We start from the raw sequence: 17,167 nt of genomic DNA, 5'->3' as shown, positions 1-17,167 counted from the left end.
ATCACTGCCTCTCCAATTTCTGACCAACAGACTCCAAGGTTCTGCACCTACGGCCGTGTTCAAAGCTTCATACGGAGCCATGCCCAAACTGGCATGATAACTATTGTCAGGAAAATTCCACCTAGAGGAAGATATTTATCCCAGTGACTTTCCTGCTCTAAGGCACAAGCCCTACAACATGTAGCTGCCAGGTCTGAATAGTCCTCTCAGTCTGACCATCGGTCTGGGGATGATGACCGTGCTCAGCCTCTCAGCTGTCTACCGAAGGCCTGTTGCACTGCATGCCGAGTCTAGAAGTAAATTTGGTACCGATACACTAATGATACTTTCAGGAACACCATGAAGTTTCACAATCTCTCTTACATATCGAGGCCCAACTGCTCTATGGAGGAAAGTCGTTTTAACTGGTATGAAGAAATATTGCAGACTTATTGGATTCTTGTTCAACGACTACCCCAGATGGAATCAAAACCAGCCTGAGTTCTCGGTAATGCTACTACAGAATCAATACTGACTAATTTCCATTAGGAATATGCAGAGGGCTCATAATGGCGAAGATCTACTGATGCTCAATCTTAACTTTCTGACATGTCAAACACTTACTCACAAGCAATGTCTTTCTTCATTCCCGACCACCAGAAATTCCGTTTCAAGTCTTGGTACATCTTGGTAGCACCAGGATGGATAGTGTACTTACCCATGTGACCCTCAGTTAATAACTCATCTACCATCTGACCTTTTGGAACAATGATGTTGTATCAAATCCCTGTGAACCAGAGGAAGCAAAGATCTTCAGTCGGGGGCACCAAAGTCCTGCTCTTTCATAGACTGAATCTCTTCATCAAGCAATTGAGCTTCTTTTAATCCGCTCAACTAATGAATTCAAGCTACCGTCATCTATAAAGACCACCACAAACTGATCCAGATAGGCTTTAAAGATCCGATTCATATAACCCATGAAAACGGCTGGTGCATTTGTAAGCCCAAAAGGAATAACCAGATACTCATAGTGCCCATAACGGGACCTGAAAGCTGTCTTCGGAACGTCATCCGGCTTTACCCGGATCTGATGATACCCGGACCGGAGATCAATCTTAGAAAATACAGTCGCACCACGCAACTGATCCAACAAATCATCTATACGCGGCAAAGGATACTTATTCTTAACAGTAACCTTATTCAACTGCCGGTAGTCTGTACATAATCTCATAGACCCATCCTTCTTCTTAACAAAGATCACCGGGGCTCCCCAAGGAGACACACTCGGCCTAATAAAATTTTTTCTGGATAAGTCTTCAATCTGCTTCTTCAATTCGGATAATTCCAGAGGTGACATCCGGTATGGGGCAAGAGAGATAGGTCCCACACCAGGCAATAAGTCAATTGCAAATTCAATTTCCCTCTCTGGAGGGAAGTGCGGAATTTCATCCGGAAAGACATCCTCAAATTCAGAGACAATCGGAATAACAGAAACTGGATCCTTGTTGACGCCAACCAAACCTCCCAATAAAACATACCCGGAATCTCCTTCCTTCAAGGCCTTTACCACCTGAAGTACAGACAAATAAGGAGACTCCCTTTCTTCATCATGAGATGAGACAGAAATGGTTTTACTGCAGCAGTCAATCTTCACACAGTACTTGGACAACCAATCCATCCCCAGAATTAAATTCACAGAAGCAAGGTGCAAGACAATAAAGTCGGCAGAATATTCCCTGCCTTCATACTTGAATTTCACATTTTCACAAACATAGTCTTCATTAAAAACTCTTCCCACAGCCGTAACAATACGCATAGGAGTTTTCATTTTTATCACATGCAGACCAAATGCTTCAGCTACATAATCAGCAATAAAAGAATGCGTGGCACCAGAATCAAACAAAACACTAAGCATTTCATCATGAATAGAAATCATACCTCGCACCAAACTAGCTGACCTCTCAGCCTCTTGCTGAGTCACTGCATATACTCGGGCAACTGGAGGTGGGAGAGGTAGAGATGGTTCCTCAACCACAATAGGAGCCGGAGTGGCCTGAATAGTAGAAATTTGTCCCCCATTAAAGGGGCAGTCCCTAATAAAATGCCCAGGTTGGCCACATTTGTAACACAATCTTTGCTCTTTTCTGCAAACCCCAGCATGAACTTTACCACATGTAGCACATAGAGAAGCAGGCTTAATATTTCCAGGCTTAGAATTTCCCGCCTTTTTGAACTTACCATCAGACTGTCTAACCTGCAACCCTTTTCCTTTAGAATTCCCAGAAGTGTTTTTAGGACCAGAATTAGGAGCAGATTGGTCCTTATGCTTCCTTCTGTAATATTCTTGAATATTTTTACACTTTTTAACAAGTGCAGCAAAAGTATCAAATGAGTCACCTGCAAGTTTTTCAGAGATGTTATCATGTAATCCTCTATGAAATTTAAAAATCAAGTCATCCTCTGTAGGTGGAGCTCTCTGGAAATGAGAGTATTTGGCCAGCTTATTGAACTTATTCAAGTATTCATCAATAGACATCTGACCCTGCTTTAGTTCTTCAAATTCACCCTTCTTCCTTATCCGGGCTTCAGCCGGAAAGTATTTCAGCAAGAATTGCCTTTCAAATAAAGGCCAGGTAATAGCATAACCCTGACATTCCAAGGGCAGACGGGTATTTCTCCACCAATCAGCTGCATCATTCTGCAACATATAAGAAGCATACAACAATTTCTGCTGATCATCACACTCCATGACAGTAAAAATGCGATCCAATTCTTCTAACCACTGAATTGCAGCAATAGGATCAATGCCTCCTTTATAATTTGGTGGTGCATGTTTTCGGAAGGCATTTAGCATTCTTTCTCTTTGCTCTCTATTAGTGGCTGGCTGTGCCACACCACTCCTGTAACTAGATTCTTCATTCACATCATTATTTCATTCACCCTCCACAACAATAGGATTATGAGGAGGAGGAACAGGCTGTTGTGGTGGTGGCTCAGGCTGTGGCTGTTGCAAAGGCTGTGGCTGTGGACCTTGCCCACCCGCCCTCACCTCAACCAAGAGTAATCTCATCATTTCAATATTTGCCATTCTGCTTGCTGCCATCATTTCTTGATTGGCCAACCTATTAGCCTCTAACAGATCTTGATTTGCTTTCATCATCACTTCTAGCTCTCGCTGCCTAGCTGCAGCCATATTTTGTTGCATCTCAGTTAAGGCCATTATCATTGGATCTGGCTGTGAAGTATTTCCCCGCGGGTTAAGTCGGGGTCTTGCCAAATCTGCCAATATTGGATCGGTCGGGTCAATAGGAGGATCAGAAGTCCTTCTTGGGCGAACCATAATTCTGCATATTTCACACAAAGGAATGAGTTAGCTACGCTCACACTCGGTGATCAGACATGCATATCATAGTATTCCAAGAAAAAACTCAAGAACATAACAACCCGAACAGTTCATGCAATATTTCACAGGCTCTCCTAGAGAAACTGCTCTGATACCATAAATGTAACATCCCCGTCTCGAGCCGGTTCAATTAACATACATATGATAAAACAGAAAACAGCGGAAGACTTAACTTACGAAAATATGAGCTAACTTTTTCTTTTTCTAACTTAATTCTTTCTCGGCGTAAACGAAAATCGGGCAGAGTTTCCTCTATAAATCGGACAACTGGGGATTTTCCAATCCCACTCAAAAGCATTTCCTGATAAACAGTTTATACAACATATCAATTCAGAAATACCAGATATCAAAATATAATCGAATACCCATACATGGGCGCATGCATAACATGGCTCCGTGCCACTAAATCTAACAGCATGCCATCAAAACATAAACCTATCTGAATACTACATCATCATATAACGTTCCTGAATACTCAAATGTACATGCATCAAACTGACAGACATGTACAAAACATATACAGACCATATACAAAATAAAGGATCAATATCATGATCCATCAAATGCGAAAATACTGAAATACATCAAACACTCCAAAAAGGTAGCAGCCTACAGCCACTCAAAATCCGGTCTGTCAACTGCCTCAGCCACGTGTCGTGTCCCTGCCTAGTGAGGACTCACCGGAAATCTGGGCACCTGAAAATGTGTCCCCAAAGAGGGGTGAGATTACAAATCTCAATAAGCTCCAGGTTTATAGAGAATTCTCCATACCCCTGGCTCACTCCTGCATGAAAGTCAGATACAGAGTATACAAATACAACATATAACAGATATCATAACAGAACAGAGCATATATCCATATCATATCAGAGATGTGCGCCGTCATTCCCAAGGGAGGACCCCAAGCGGAAATCAACGCACGTGTTCCCGAGGGAGGACCCCAAAGCGGAACCAGACATATCAGAGGAGTACACCATCAGTCCCGAGGGAGGACCCCAAAGCGGACGTCCGGGTACTATACAATCAATGGCCAGAGATTGTTACAGAAATCAAATTACAGAAGTCATATCAGAGCAAAACATATCATGTTATCAAATAACTCTATATGAATGCATCTATACAAAGCATCTAAATCACAGTCATACAGTCCAACCATAGTTCACTAACCATGGTGGAGCACTCAAGCAGGAAAAGACTCCTTAAACATAGAGCTTACCTCTTGAAGCTTTACCAATACGCTTACTTGTGGAACAAGTTACTTTTATCGCTTCAAGAGATTTTCGATCCTTCTCAATCCCTAGGCACACCTAGAGAATAATTTACAATGCATCAATAAAATGATGCAATACCATAATTATTTCATAAGCATACATTTTATCTCTTATTTTCCTTTCTTTGCATTTTTGCCAATCCTATGCCAATACACAAGTCTAGACCTCTTTATAACCGTTGGTGTTCTTTAATTTAATCAACCATTCCCTTAGGAATTTTCAACATAAATCATGCTATTTTTCTTCAAAACTCATCACCTTTATACAATTTATTACAACACATTTTATTTAAAATAAAATGTACAAAATATATCCCTAAATACCCTATAGGTCGAATCCTACAAGGGGAATTTCCAAAGATCCTTCTCTTTTACAATGCATTTTCGTTACTTCATTACAACTTGCAAACACCTAGGAATGCTTCCACTAAATTCCTATTTTGAGTTTAGACACCAAGTCCTTTTTACTTAGGCATTCTTACTAACTCATCCATTTTCACTCATTTCCAACACACTATACCTTCACAATACATAATATAATTTTTTCCACAATAACTCCTACTCACTCCATGATGGCCGAAACCTAGGAGGAATATGCAATAGGACTTTTAAATTTTTATATCACATGTGGATGCTTACTCAACACTATAACTTCCTAAACAACAATAATCCATCATAAATTTCACATTCTAACATCAATTATTTCCCAAGGAACAATATTCATAATTCACAGTATGGTTTTTGCACCGTTTTTGACGAAATGCACTGTGCATCACTAATTGTACTTCCTTTACTTACGAAACTTAAAACTTATAAACTTATCATTTTCTTGGGCCTATATTGACTTGCTTGGCATATATTGGACTTTCTTATTCTTATTTCGTCAATTATTTATTTCTGGACTCTACCGGTTGCTTAAACAGCAGTACAAAATACCCGGTAGAAACACTATTCACGAGATTTTCACGGAAAGTGCCAGACTATACAATTTTTCGTTCTGAACTCATATTTGTCATCAGAATTTTCAAATTATGTTCCTAAAATTATTTTGCTCATTTTAAGCTCTACCGGTTAATTCACAAAACTGTAAATTCTCCGGCAGAACGCACTGTTCATAACATAGTCATGATTACAGTCAAAATACTCGAAATCGCTCACTGAATCTAATTATGGCATTTAAATCCTTAAATTAAATCTCTAACTAAGATTTACCAGTTAGGGTCATTATACTTACTATCTATATTACTTGTGCGATCGGTATACTTGCCGGGAAGCATCAAGTTTTTGGCGCCGTTGCCGGGGATTGGCGTTTCTTATATCAAGTAATTTTGATTTTTAAGATTGGATTTTTATTTTATTTTTACTTTTTGATTTCTTTTGATTTTCTTGAACAGTGCTACTAATCTCTTTTCTGAGTTGTATGCGAGGTAAAGAGCCAGAATTTTCACTTGATTTGGAGATTACAAAAACTGAAAAGAGAAACAGAAAATTTGCTCGGAAGAAACTTGAATTCGACGAGTCAAAAATTCTGTCTGAAGAAACACACATCATGGCAGGGAACAATGAAGAAGACAATCCACTCATGGACACTATCCTGACGCCACTATTTAACAGGCCCAATTCAAGTATTGTCCATCCTGAAGTTGGCAACAATAATTGGGAGCTCAAGTCTGATAATATTCGTTTGGTGGAGAGAGAATCCCAACATGTCAAAATGGTAGAATTTAAGAGCTGAGAAGGAACTAATGTCAAAAGTCTTAGGATTTCAGTCTCTCCAAATTAATCAGCCTCTAACCAAAAGATTCTTACCCCCAAACCAGGCCAAGTTATCACCTATCAAAGACCTTTTGATCAGTTTATGCATGGCAAATGGGTTCCTCACTTTTAGGAACTTGAGAATATGTTCAAGATCATGGAAATACTGCTACATTGATGGAATGAGTGCAGAAACCTCAGACACTGAGTGATGAGAATGTATTATCTGGTGAGAAATACTCAAGCTAGGATCTAAGTTCTTGATACAACTGAAGAGCTTTATTGTGAAGTTTTTACCCGGAAGTCATACATGCACAGCAATTTGAATTCTTAAGATGTGTATGTTCATGTGTTTCTTCACAGAGCTGATCTTGCTTTTCTCTTTAGTCTATTACATTGCTGAGGACAGCAAAGTTCAAATCTGGGAATTGTTTGATGTGCCTTGAGCACATGGGTAATTTCAAGCCAAAAGAGAAAGATTATGGGTTAATTCTCAGTGAAAAGGCAACGTTTATTGTTGCTTTGCTTAAATTCCAATTTCAGAATTGTTCGACTGATTTTATGCTTACTTTGTAGGAAAAACAAACAAATCTGGAGCAAAATGAGGATTTGCCAAAGTGAAGATCCACGCTCATAGCGTGGATGTCACGCTCTGGTAGCGTGAAGAACTAGAGGCTTCCACACTCACAGCATGAAATCATCCTTCTTCCCACGCCCATAGCGTGGATAGCAAGCTGACAGCGTGGAGAATCAGAAGCAGCCACGCTCTTGGCGTGGAACTAGCATTGAGAGCGCCAGTTTGCGAAAGTCATAGCCCGTGCTTTTCAAGAGGGAAATTCTGGAAAAGGAAGAAAAGGATTATAAAAACAGGGTTTCTATGACAGAAACGTCAGACTTTGACAGCAGAGAAGAAGGGAAACAAAGATTGCTTCAGAAGAAGAGCTCTAGAGAGAATTTCATCTTCATCTTTATTCTTCCATTCTTTCATTCCAAGTAACATTGAATATTGATTTTTTAGCCATGATTATGTTTGGCTAGTACTTTTTGTTGTAGTTAGGGTCACAAACCTTATGTGAACCCTTGTTACGACGGATTGGTTTGTTTTTACTAGTTTATATAAATTTCTTTCTCTTTACCTTGTGCGAAATTTCTGTTTTCTTTATTAGACTTGATCACTCTAATAGTTCATGATAGTTTGAGGGTTAGAACCCTAAATAGGAATATTGGGGTTCTTGATCTTGAAAGGGGGTAAAGTAACAATTCATATGCGTACTAGGAATAGACGTATGTTAATTGCAGATGTTTGAATTATCGTGTTCATTGCTTAATTTTCATGAGGGGTTACTAAGGGATTAGGATTCCAATTGAGGTTAAAGGGTTAAATTGCCAAGGGATTGAAATTTAACTAATAAATTCTAGATGATAATTATCTGAGTATTTATATGAATAAGTATTTTTAAATCAATCCAAAGTAATAAGTGGGGATCATAAGGTGAGTGCGCTCTGGCTACAATTCTTTCTCTCAATTACAAAAATTCATCTTTGTTCTTATTCTTTTTATTCAATACAAAAATTACAAAAAAAACAAGCCTTTATTTCAGTTCTCAAATTTACATAAATCGACAGTAATTGTCAAAACCATTTGAACTCATCCATTCTTGAAAGGAACAATTAATTGATATTCGACCCAATCCCTGTGGAGACGATACTTTACTTACTATTTATATTACTTGTGCGATCGGTATACTTGCCGGGAAGCATCTTATAACCTGCACATATTGTACATGATCGCATTAAAAATAAATTTTCAGCCATAATGGAAAGAAATAATAACGCATCGTGTCAATGAGTATACCTAAATTCTTTAACATCCGCTTCAAACCTTCATTCCGAAAATTCTGATTGAAGTTGCTTGCAATATGACGAATACAGAAGACGTGATATGCATTTGGCGGCTGCCAATTAGGGTTATTTTCCACAGTAGATATTATGCTTCGATGCCGATCGGAGATCAAACATATGTTTGACATTGTAGTAACATGAGCACGAATATTAACAAGAAAATAATCTCATGCTTCCAATGTTTCGCCTTCAACAATGGCAAAAGCGATCGGTAAGCATTCATCATTACCATCTTGGGCTGTGGCCACCAACAATTTGCCTTTGTACTTCCCATATAAATGTGTTCCATCAATTTGTATGACGGGTTTGGAAAATTTGAACGCCTCACAACACTGTCTAAACGTCCAAAATATGCGATGAAAAACCTTTTTTCCAGTAACTAAGCTCTGCTCGGCATAAAGATCATTTGTTTGTATATGATAAAAAGAACCTGGAGAAAAGCGAAGCATGTATTCGCACCACCTTGGCTAAAAAGCATACGATTCCTCCCAATCACCGTACATAATTGCCATCGCTTTCTGCTTCGCATACCACGCCTTTCTGTAGGAAACTTTAAAGCCATATTTAGCAGTTATCCTTTCTTGCACCAAAGAGATTGACACAGATGGTTCTTCCTTAATCATCCCTGCATTGAAGATGACCCAGACTCGATTACATCGAACGAATTTAATTACACAGCAGTACGTAAACGTTGACATGTCAAACAAATAAATAAATATGTACCTATGACGAGATCTGCAATAACGTCCGAATCGAGCTGTCTATGTCCCTGGGAAATGTGCTTATTCAAACAATCGTGATTTCCACCCCATCTCGTAATCTTCCAATTTTCACCAAACACCGGTTTGATCGCCCTGACGCGCCACAGGCAACCTTTATCATAGGCACAACATTTCATGGACAACTTTGCAGGCGTGCTCTCAATTACAATTGCTTCTTGATGCTCCCTAATAAGGTGGTGCTTAAGTGCCATTTGGACATCTTTTTTTGTTGCAAATTCTTGATTGACAAATAACTTGTCACCTAGTTGCCACGGACCTTGTATTGAACCCGATCCTGAAACCGTACCATCAGTGCATGATTCTTGTTCGCTCCGACAACTCCAATCAATGTAGGAATAATGCAGAATTCCTTCCCAAAAAGGAATAACAGCTTCGTCACCTGCAACTGCGAATTATAAATTTTTAATACAAACTTCCTAATTCAGGTATTAAAGCAGGTATCTATTCAGCTATATACAATTTATTTCAATTACCTTCATGGTGAATACCTAACGGGGCAGACGCAACGTCATGCAACTGCGGCATTTACGCAACGACTGGTTGATGGAATATTGGGATTTGAGACGCACCCATCTCACGGGGTTCATCTCCTTCTGAAGCACTAGCATCCTCCGCCAGAAGACGTTCTTCCATTGCCATATTTTCATCGTCGTCGTCGTAGTCTTCGTTGTGCATTTCCCAAGTCGGATCATTCTCTTCTCCCTCAGAAAAGTTACCAACTGGAGACGCATGAGCGGCAGACGAAGCTGGAAGACGGGGAGATTTTAAATCAACTGACCTCACCGGTAAGGGAACATTCTCGGTTGCGGCGATGTCGACATACAACTTCAGAAAATCTGTCCTTGACTGATTGAAAAATTCTTCCATTGTCATCTCTAGTTCTTCATCGTCAACCACTTGCAAACTAATGTATTTATCACATTGACATAACCTTGCCGTGATCTAAGTGATACATTGGTTAGCTTGAAGACTTAACTTCTGCCGAATTCTTTGATGCAGTTCGCCAATGGTTGCGTTGCGTTGGATACGTGTCGGTCTTTTTTCACCTTCGAAGATGACACATCGTCGACCTTCTACCTTCCTACCATTGTAATATAACACAATACGAACAGAATCAGGATTTGGGCTCATTTTTAAATAGAATAAAAAATAAAATTCAAATACTAAATTAAAGAACAAGGAATTTTGGTGGAGAAGAGAGATATGAAGAGTGAGAGAAGAGGTGTGAATTGAATGGAGGGGGTGGGGGGAATATATAGAGCACACATGTGACACCCAAAATGTGACGCCCAAAAGTGGCGTCACATTGTGCATCAGATGCGTAATTATTTAAAAAACAGCATTAAATGCGTAATTATTTAATTTAAATATATTATTTTAATTTTTTTGCCTATATTATTAAGATCTTAATGCAATTGTATATGCTAATGATCTACGAATAGACATTCTTATATGGAAACCTTTGGGTTTCAATAGATTTTAATGCTTATTTCAAATTAAGGGGTTTTGATCAATTTAGCTCTTAGCTCTTAGTTAGATAAATTTGAGTTTTAGTAGATATTAGAAAATTGAATTGGATTAGATCTATGTAATGTTAATGAATAATTAGGGGAATCAAATCCTAACTTTCTTGTTCATTGTGAAATATGGCGACTGATAATCACATAAATTATTATAATTGAACTCTTTACTTTATTCACTGCCTTATAATTTAAAGTCCTCTTCAGTTTATGTTAATTCATTCAAATAGAGTTAAAATAATGAATTAGATCTTTTAATATTCAAACCTAGTGAGAATATTTCTGAACTTCCACTTCATTACTTGTCTGATTCAATGCGTATGTGGAAGTCACAATAGACCCATCGTAAACTTTAATCTATTTAAATGTATCATTTTACTACATTCAAATACGTCATCTTATGTTAAATCTGTTTATATTGAAAATTTTCAAATAGGCTAAAGTCACTAGCTCGTCTATCAGGATGCTAAACTTTATTTTAACCTCGTGGTTTAATCACTTAATCCCTTGTGATTTTAAGTTTATCAATTATAGACACTGTAGTTAAATAAGTTATTTATTTAACTCTTTGTAGTTTCAAATTTTCACTTATATTTATCGTGGTTACAAAAATATATCATTTAGATCCCTTAAGGTCTTATAAATATAAAATTATTTATTTTTCTTAATTTTTATTTTATAAAATTATAATATTATCAAACAAACATTTAATAAAATATATTTATTAAAAATTAAATTAAATTATTTCAGGTTATTTTAAAAAAATATTAAGTTTTTATTTATTTAAAAATATAATTAAAATTAAAATATTCTTTAAAATAAACTAAAGACCTATTTTCTAAACAAATTATTTATGTCAAATTATTTTATAATATTAAAATGATATTAGATAAAAATAGATAAAACAAAAAATAATGTTTGACTTCAATTTATTTTTCCGATAAAAAATATATTTTTTAAAATTTAATTCAATTTATTTAAATTGAATGCATTAGATAATAGGCATTTGATTTTTTAAATAATATTTGATTATTTTTAAGATAATTTTTAAATAAATTATTAATTTTATCATAATTTTCAAATAAATTATTTAATATTTTTTATTTTTATTTTTAATAACTAATATAATTTAAATTGATATGATTATACTACTATAGAATAAAAAAGAAAGTAAATAAAAAAGTTTATACAAGTATTTGAATGATATTATTATTAATAAAAAAAATTAAGTAATTATTTTAATTTGTAAGGTAAATTTTTTTTAATATTAAATAATATTTTAATTTTTAATATATATAAGATAGATAATTTATATTTTTGGACAAATAATTTATTTTTAAAGAATGTTAAATAATTTATAAACGTATAATTTTTTTTTATTTTTTAATACTTAATATCATTATAATTATAATTTATAATATGATAATATTATAACATAAAAATTATGAAAAATAAAAATTATATTTATATATATATAAGACCACACAAAATCTGGCAAAAAAATTTAATTATTGCATTTTAATTAAATAATTACCTATTTATTGCAGTTTGGAAATAATTACGGATCTATTGCACAATGTGATGTCTTTTTTGGGCATCACATGTGACGCCTCATTTAGGCGTCTCTCACATGAGGGAAGACGCCCCAATGGGGCGTCTATCACCTAAGGTTGACACGTGTCATTTTTTTTCCAAAAAATAATAATTTAATCATAAAACTTGTGAAGGCCATAACTTTTGACTAGGGTATCCAATTCAGGTAATTCTCTTTTTGATTGCACATAACTTTCCGAGATCTAAGCAATGACATCTCATTTGATATATTTTATTTCTCACAAACACAATTTTAATTTGCAAGAATGGTATTATAAGAGCTGTTAAACCAAGAAGCCTCTGAGTTCTTGGTTTGTGATTTAATATAAAAAAATAAATAAAATTTTGATTTGTGATTTAAATTTTTTTTATAATACTTTTTTTTTATTATAACAATAATTTGGTTTGTGATTTAAATTAAAAATAAAAATAAAAATTATTATTAATAAGGAAAACAAAATAAAGATTTGATTTGTGATTTAAATTAAAAAATCAATTTGAAAAATCTGTAGAAATAAAGAAAATAATTAAATAAATATTCTAAATCTCTAAGGAAGAAGAATATTATTTTTGAAATTAATGATTAATGCTATAAGCTTCTGAGTAATTATTCGTGGTCTGAAATTAATGATGGCTTATGAATATTTTTCAAAAATAAAATTACCTAAATTAGGCGTGATTGCCTCTTGATTAAAACCCAATTTAGACGTGATTGGTGACGTGTCAGGTGTTGACATGTGTCACATTTTTAAACTCAGAAGCCTCTGAGTTCTACGTTTGTGATTTAATATAAAAAATAAATCAAGATTTGATGTGTGATTTAATTATAAAAAAAAATTAGTTTGTGATTTAAATTAAAAGTAACAATTATTATTAGTAAGGAAAACAAAATAAAGATTTGATTTGTGATTTAAACTCAAAAATCAATTTGAAAAATCTGTATTAATAAAGGAAATAATTAAATAAATATTCTAAATCTCTAAGGAAGAAGGTTTACCTAATTTAAATTTAAATTATGTTTGTGTGAAATAAAATATATCAAATGAGATGTCATTGCATAGGTCTCGAAAAATTATGTAGAACCAAAAAAAGAATTACCTGAATTGGATACCTGAATCAAAAGTTATGGCCTTCAGAAGTTTTATTATTAAATTATTATTTTATTTTTTTTAAATGACACGTGTCAATCTTAGGTGAGAGACGCCCCATTGGGGAGTCTTCCCTTAGGTGAGAGACGTCTAAATGAGGCGTCACATGTGACGCTCAAAAAAAGCGTCACATTGTGCAATAGATCCGTATTTATTTCCAAAATTGTAATAAATACGTAATTATTTAATTAAAATGCAATAATTAAATTTTTTTGCCCACAAAATCTAAGTGAAACATTTTTATAACTAAGTTGGGTATATGCAATACTTTAAACTTACCCGGGGCTGAGGGGATTTTTAAATGATACAACTTTATAATTATAGTATATCTATGTGACAAGTTTGAAATAACATAAAGTCAAGTGATAAACCATGTAAATACAATGGGTGAAAATAAATTATTCCTTTAATAAAATATCATATTACGTATGTAATTCATTGGCCACATCACTAGCTTTTGTTTGTAATTGGATGACAAACTAACTCATAGACCTGATTTTATCCACACACAAAACTCATAGACCTCATTTTTTTCATTTAGAAAAATCGATTCTTAAAAAAAATGTTGTAGGACTAAAATCACATTATTTATTTTTAGAAGTATATTAAAAGGATAAAAATTTCAATTAAGCTAAAAATTTATTAAAAGTATAACTAATAAAAATTTACACTTATCAATTTTTTTATTTTAAAATAATCAACGGTGTTAAATTGGAGTGACATGTATCGGCCAAATTCAGACTTAACTGTTATTTAGTTTAGCCATTTTAGGTTATGATAAAGAACCATTGATAAAAAAAAATAGGCAAAATCACTTCTTACAATGTTGGAAAGGTTAAACTTTTGTAGTAATCAATTACAACTATATATTAGAAATAATATATATTTATAATTTAATTTTTTTTTAAGCTGTAGACTCATGTGGTGGAAACAGAAAAAATAACTTTAATATTACTAGTATGTAGTATCCTTATCCCTAATACATAATTATAATCAATTGGGGATCCACAAAGATAAGTAGCTATCCATTATTAAACATTAAGAAAGCCACACGACAAGGCCAATTGCCCAAACCAACAATATCATGGCATTAATCAAGCATAGGGCTCCTGAAAAACCAATGAGTTAGAACAGAAATCAGCTATGCAATTACAGAACCATTTAATGCACCATAGAGATGAAGTTATAATAAATGAAACAAAAAGGGACTCTCAACCATTACATTTTGCTAGATGCTTGCACACCCCAACAAAATGACACTAGGCATGTGCACTCTGCACATTGAAAACTCTTAAATTAAAACACATATAGTTCAGCCAATTCCTCCAAAGACTCAGAACTAAACTTAGGATCTGCATTTTCTAGCATCCACAATAGATGATCAAAGAGAACCACCTCACAGTTGACCACCAAAACATTTTCATCACTGCCCTTTTGCTTTGACTTGTTGATTAGAGCATTCAGAAGAGGATGATTCAGATATTTGGAACTAATCACATACCGTTTCCTTGTGCTGCCTACAAATATAGTTTCACAATGTTCATCTTCTTGTATGCCTTGTCCTGCCCATAAGTCTTCCTTAACAGATTTGGACCTGAGGCTACTATATGATGAAGATCTTCCTAGCTGCCTTGACAAGCTCTTGCACTTTCTGAGTATTACATGGATCTTCTTCATCCGTTTTTTTTTTTGGGGGGGGGGGGGGGGGGGGGGGGGGGGGGGGGGGGGGGGGGGTGTTTAATTCTGATTCAGGGTGAGAGAGAAACAGAGAGGGGGTTGATTAGTAAGAACCAATGAATGAAAAATAAAAATAAAAGAAAGAGAGACAAAGAGGCTTAAAATACACTCACAATAAGTGTACGGTACTTTTAAAGAGAGTGAGTGAGAGAGGTGGGTGCAAAGTCATTGTTTTCCGGTGCTAGAAGTGGGGGGTCAATTTGCAACCAAACATTTTTAGTAACACAAACAAGTCATCTTTTGGTTAATAAATTTGAGGGTTGTAGTTCCGCACACAATATAAGAACTTGCCACTCACTCATCACTAATCAATCACCCAATAGAGCCCATTGTTTCTCTGAACCCATTGGTTCAGTGGTTCTGGCCAAGGACTTGAGCCCCACTACTAATACCCATGCCTCCCCCAAAAGGAAGAGCTTAAATAAAACCAATACATGATACATGAACAAGTCTTTGATAAGAAGAAAAATGTGTTTAGCTGTTGAATTTTTTAATTTTCGTGCACAGAAAAAATTAATAAAATTTTGACATAGACTGAAAAATTTTACTAGAGCATGCACACAATGGTGTCAAATTTTGTTTATATAAAAGATTGTTTTTGTCACATGCATCTATCACTGTTGAGAAAATTTGGTTTTCTCATAAATTCGTCAAAAGTAGAAAATGTAAAAGATAGTCAATACGTAAATGAGGATTGGCACAACTGGTCGAATATATATTGTCCATGCTAGCCCAGTTATCTTCCGAGTAATTTAAACTTGTTATGTCTTGGAGACAGAGTTGTCTAGTCCAATGGGCTAGTATGTTGATCTTGGATCTAGTGCCCTCTCCAAGGTATCTATGAAGGAGATACCTTTGAGTCAAATAGATCACTGTGCACAGAAAAACAATAACGGCTTTGTCAAAGGGTGTGTGTGTGTACACCGTGACAGCATAACAGTAAGAGAGAAAGAGAGTATAACGTACATATAGATTTTACCTCTTATTTATAAGGTTTACATGTGGGTAGTAGATTCTGGACCTTTAACGCCTCTGATGGTGGCTCAGGCCCATCTATCACGTTGTCGTATTAGAATTGGTATCCTTCATGGATATCCTTCCGTAATTATGCTTGATTTAAATCTTAGATTTCCCTTTGTTAGGCTTGTCAATCATTGGGCCCCTTATATGGGTCCATAACAGTTGCCCCTCAGTCAGGCTGCTTGAGTGTCCGGGCTGCCGGGGTGAACTTCTTTTTGCATTAATCCGAGGTTTTGTCGAAAATGCTCGGATTCTCGTGCACTCCTTATGCATGTATTATGAGCTTCAAATTTTCTAGAACAAGGAATAGAACTTTATTGCCCCTTATCTCGTCGGGTTGAGTATGCAATCGGTGAGATACTGTATATATTTCTTTTTACCGGGTTGTGGATGGGCTTGAGTTGTTGGGATCCAACTGGCGAGTTACCCCTAAGCTCATCGCTCTTACAATCCGGCTTGGCATCTCTTTGCCTAGTTTTCCATTTTCGGGATCCCGGTTACGGGTTCTTATTCTCCTTGTTAGATGTATGATGATCTTTTCATGATTCTGGTAGCTTTTATATTAGTAATCATTTTTTTTTTACACGTGATGCTTGTTGCCTTCATTAGCGTGCTGCAGCCGTTTTGTGTTGTTTTCGCAATTCGTGCGCATTTATTTAATAAGTCATTTCAAGCGTCTAATCATTACTTTTTAGGATGTATTGACTAGGATGCCCCTGACCTTTGCAATTTGTAACCGTTGCGGTTACCGCTACTAGTATATAAACGTGCTTGCTTTTCATTCTTTCTCTTTTACTTTGTTTATTCTGGAGAAGTTCATTTTTGTGCAATTCTTTGAGTGCTAGTATCTACAAACGTGCTTTCATACACTCTTACACTTCATTTCTTCTACTCAAGTATCTTGCTTACCTTCCAACTTTCAACTTCTCTTATTTTCCTCTTCAGTAGTTTGCTTTTGTCTGTTTAACTTCTGGATATTCGTCCTTTCTGTTTTGGATTTTTGTTCTTGATATGTCATTCTGGTAAATCGTTTGCTGGTTGCATTTTTAGCTTTCTCA

At 35.4% G+C, this 17,167-nt stretch overlaps 1 protein-coding gene across 1 annotated transcript; it reads right to left on the bottom strand.

Annotated features, from left to right (window-relative positions):
* Window positions 1-14,570: 14,570 nt before the first annotated feature.
* On the bottom strand, window positions 14,571-15,029 carry LOC133285937 (auxin-responsive protein SAUR76). Its single transcript, XM_061483253.1, has one exon. The coding sequence runs from the start codon at window positions 15,027-15,029 to the stop codon at window positions 14,649-14,651; it is 381 nt and encodes a 126-aa protein (XP_061339237.1). The 3' UTR covers window positions 14,571-14,648.
* Window positions 15,030-17,167: the final 2,138 nt, after the last annotated feature.

The sequence above is a fragment of the Gastrolobium bilobum genome, unplaced genomic scaffold, assembly GCF_033153095.1.
Source record: "Gastrolobium bilobum isolate Gb01-03AN ecotype WA unplaced genomic scaffold, APGP_CSIRO_Gbil_v1 utg90377, whole genome shotgun sequence".
In the NCBI taxonomy this organism is placed as follows: Eukaryota; Viridiplantae; Streptophyta; class Magnoliopsida; order Fabales; family Fabaceae; genus Gastrolobium; species Gastrolobium bilobum.
This window is presented reverse-complemented; position numbering and strand designations above follow the sequence as displayed.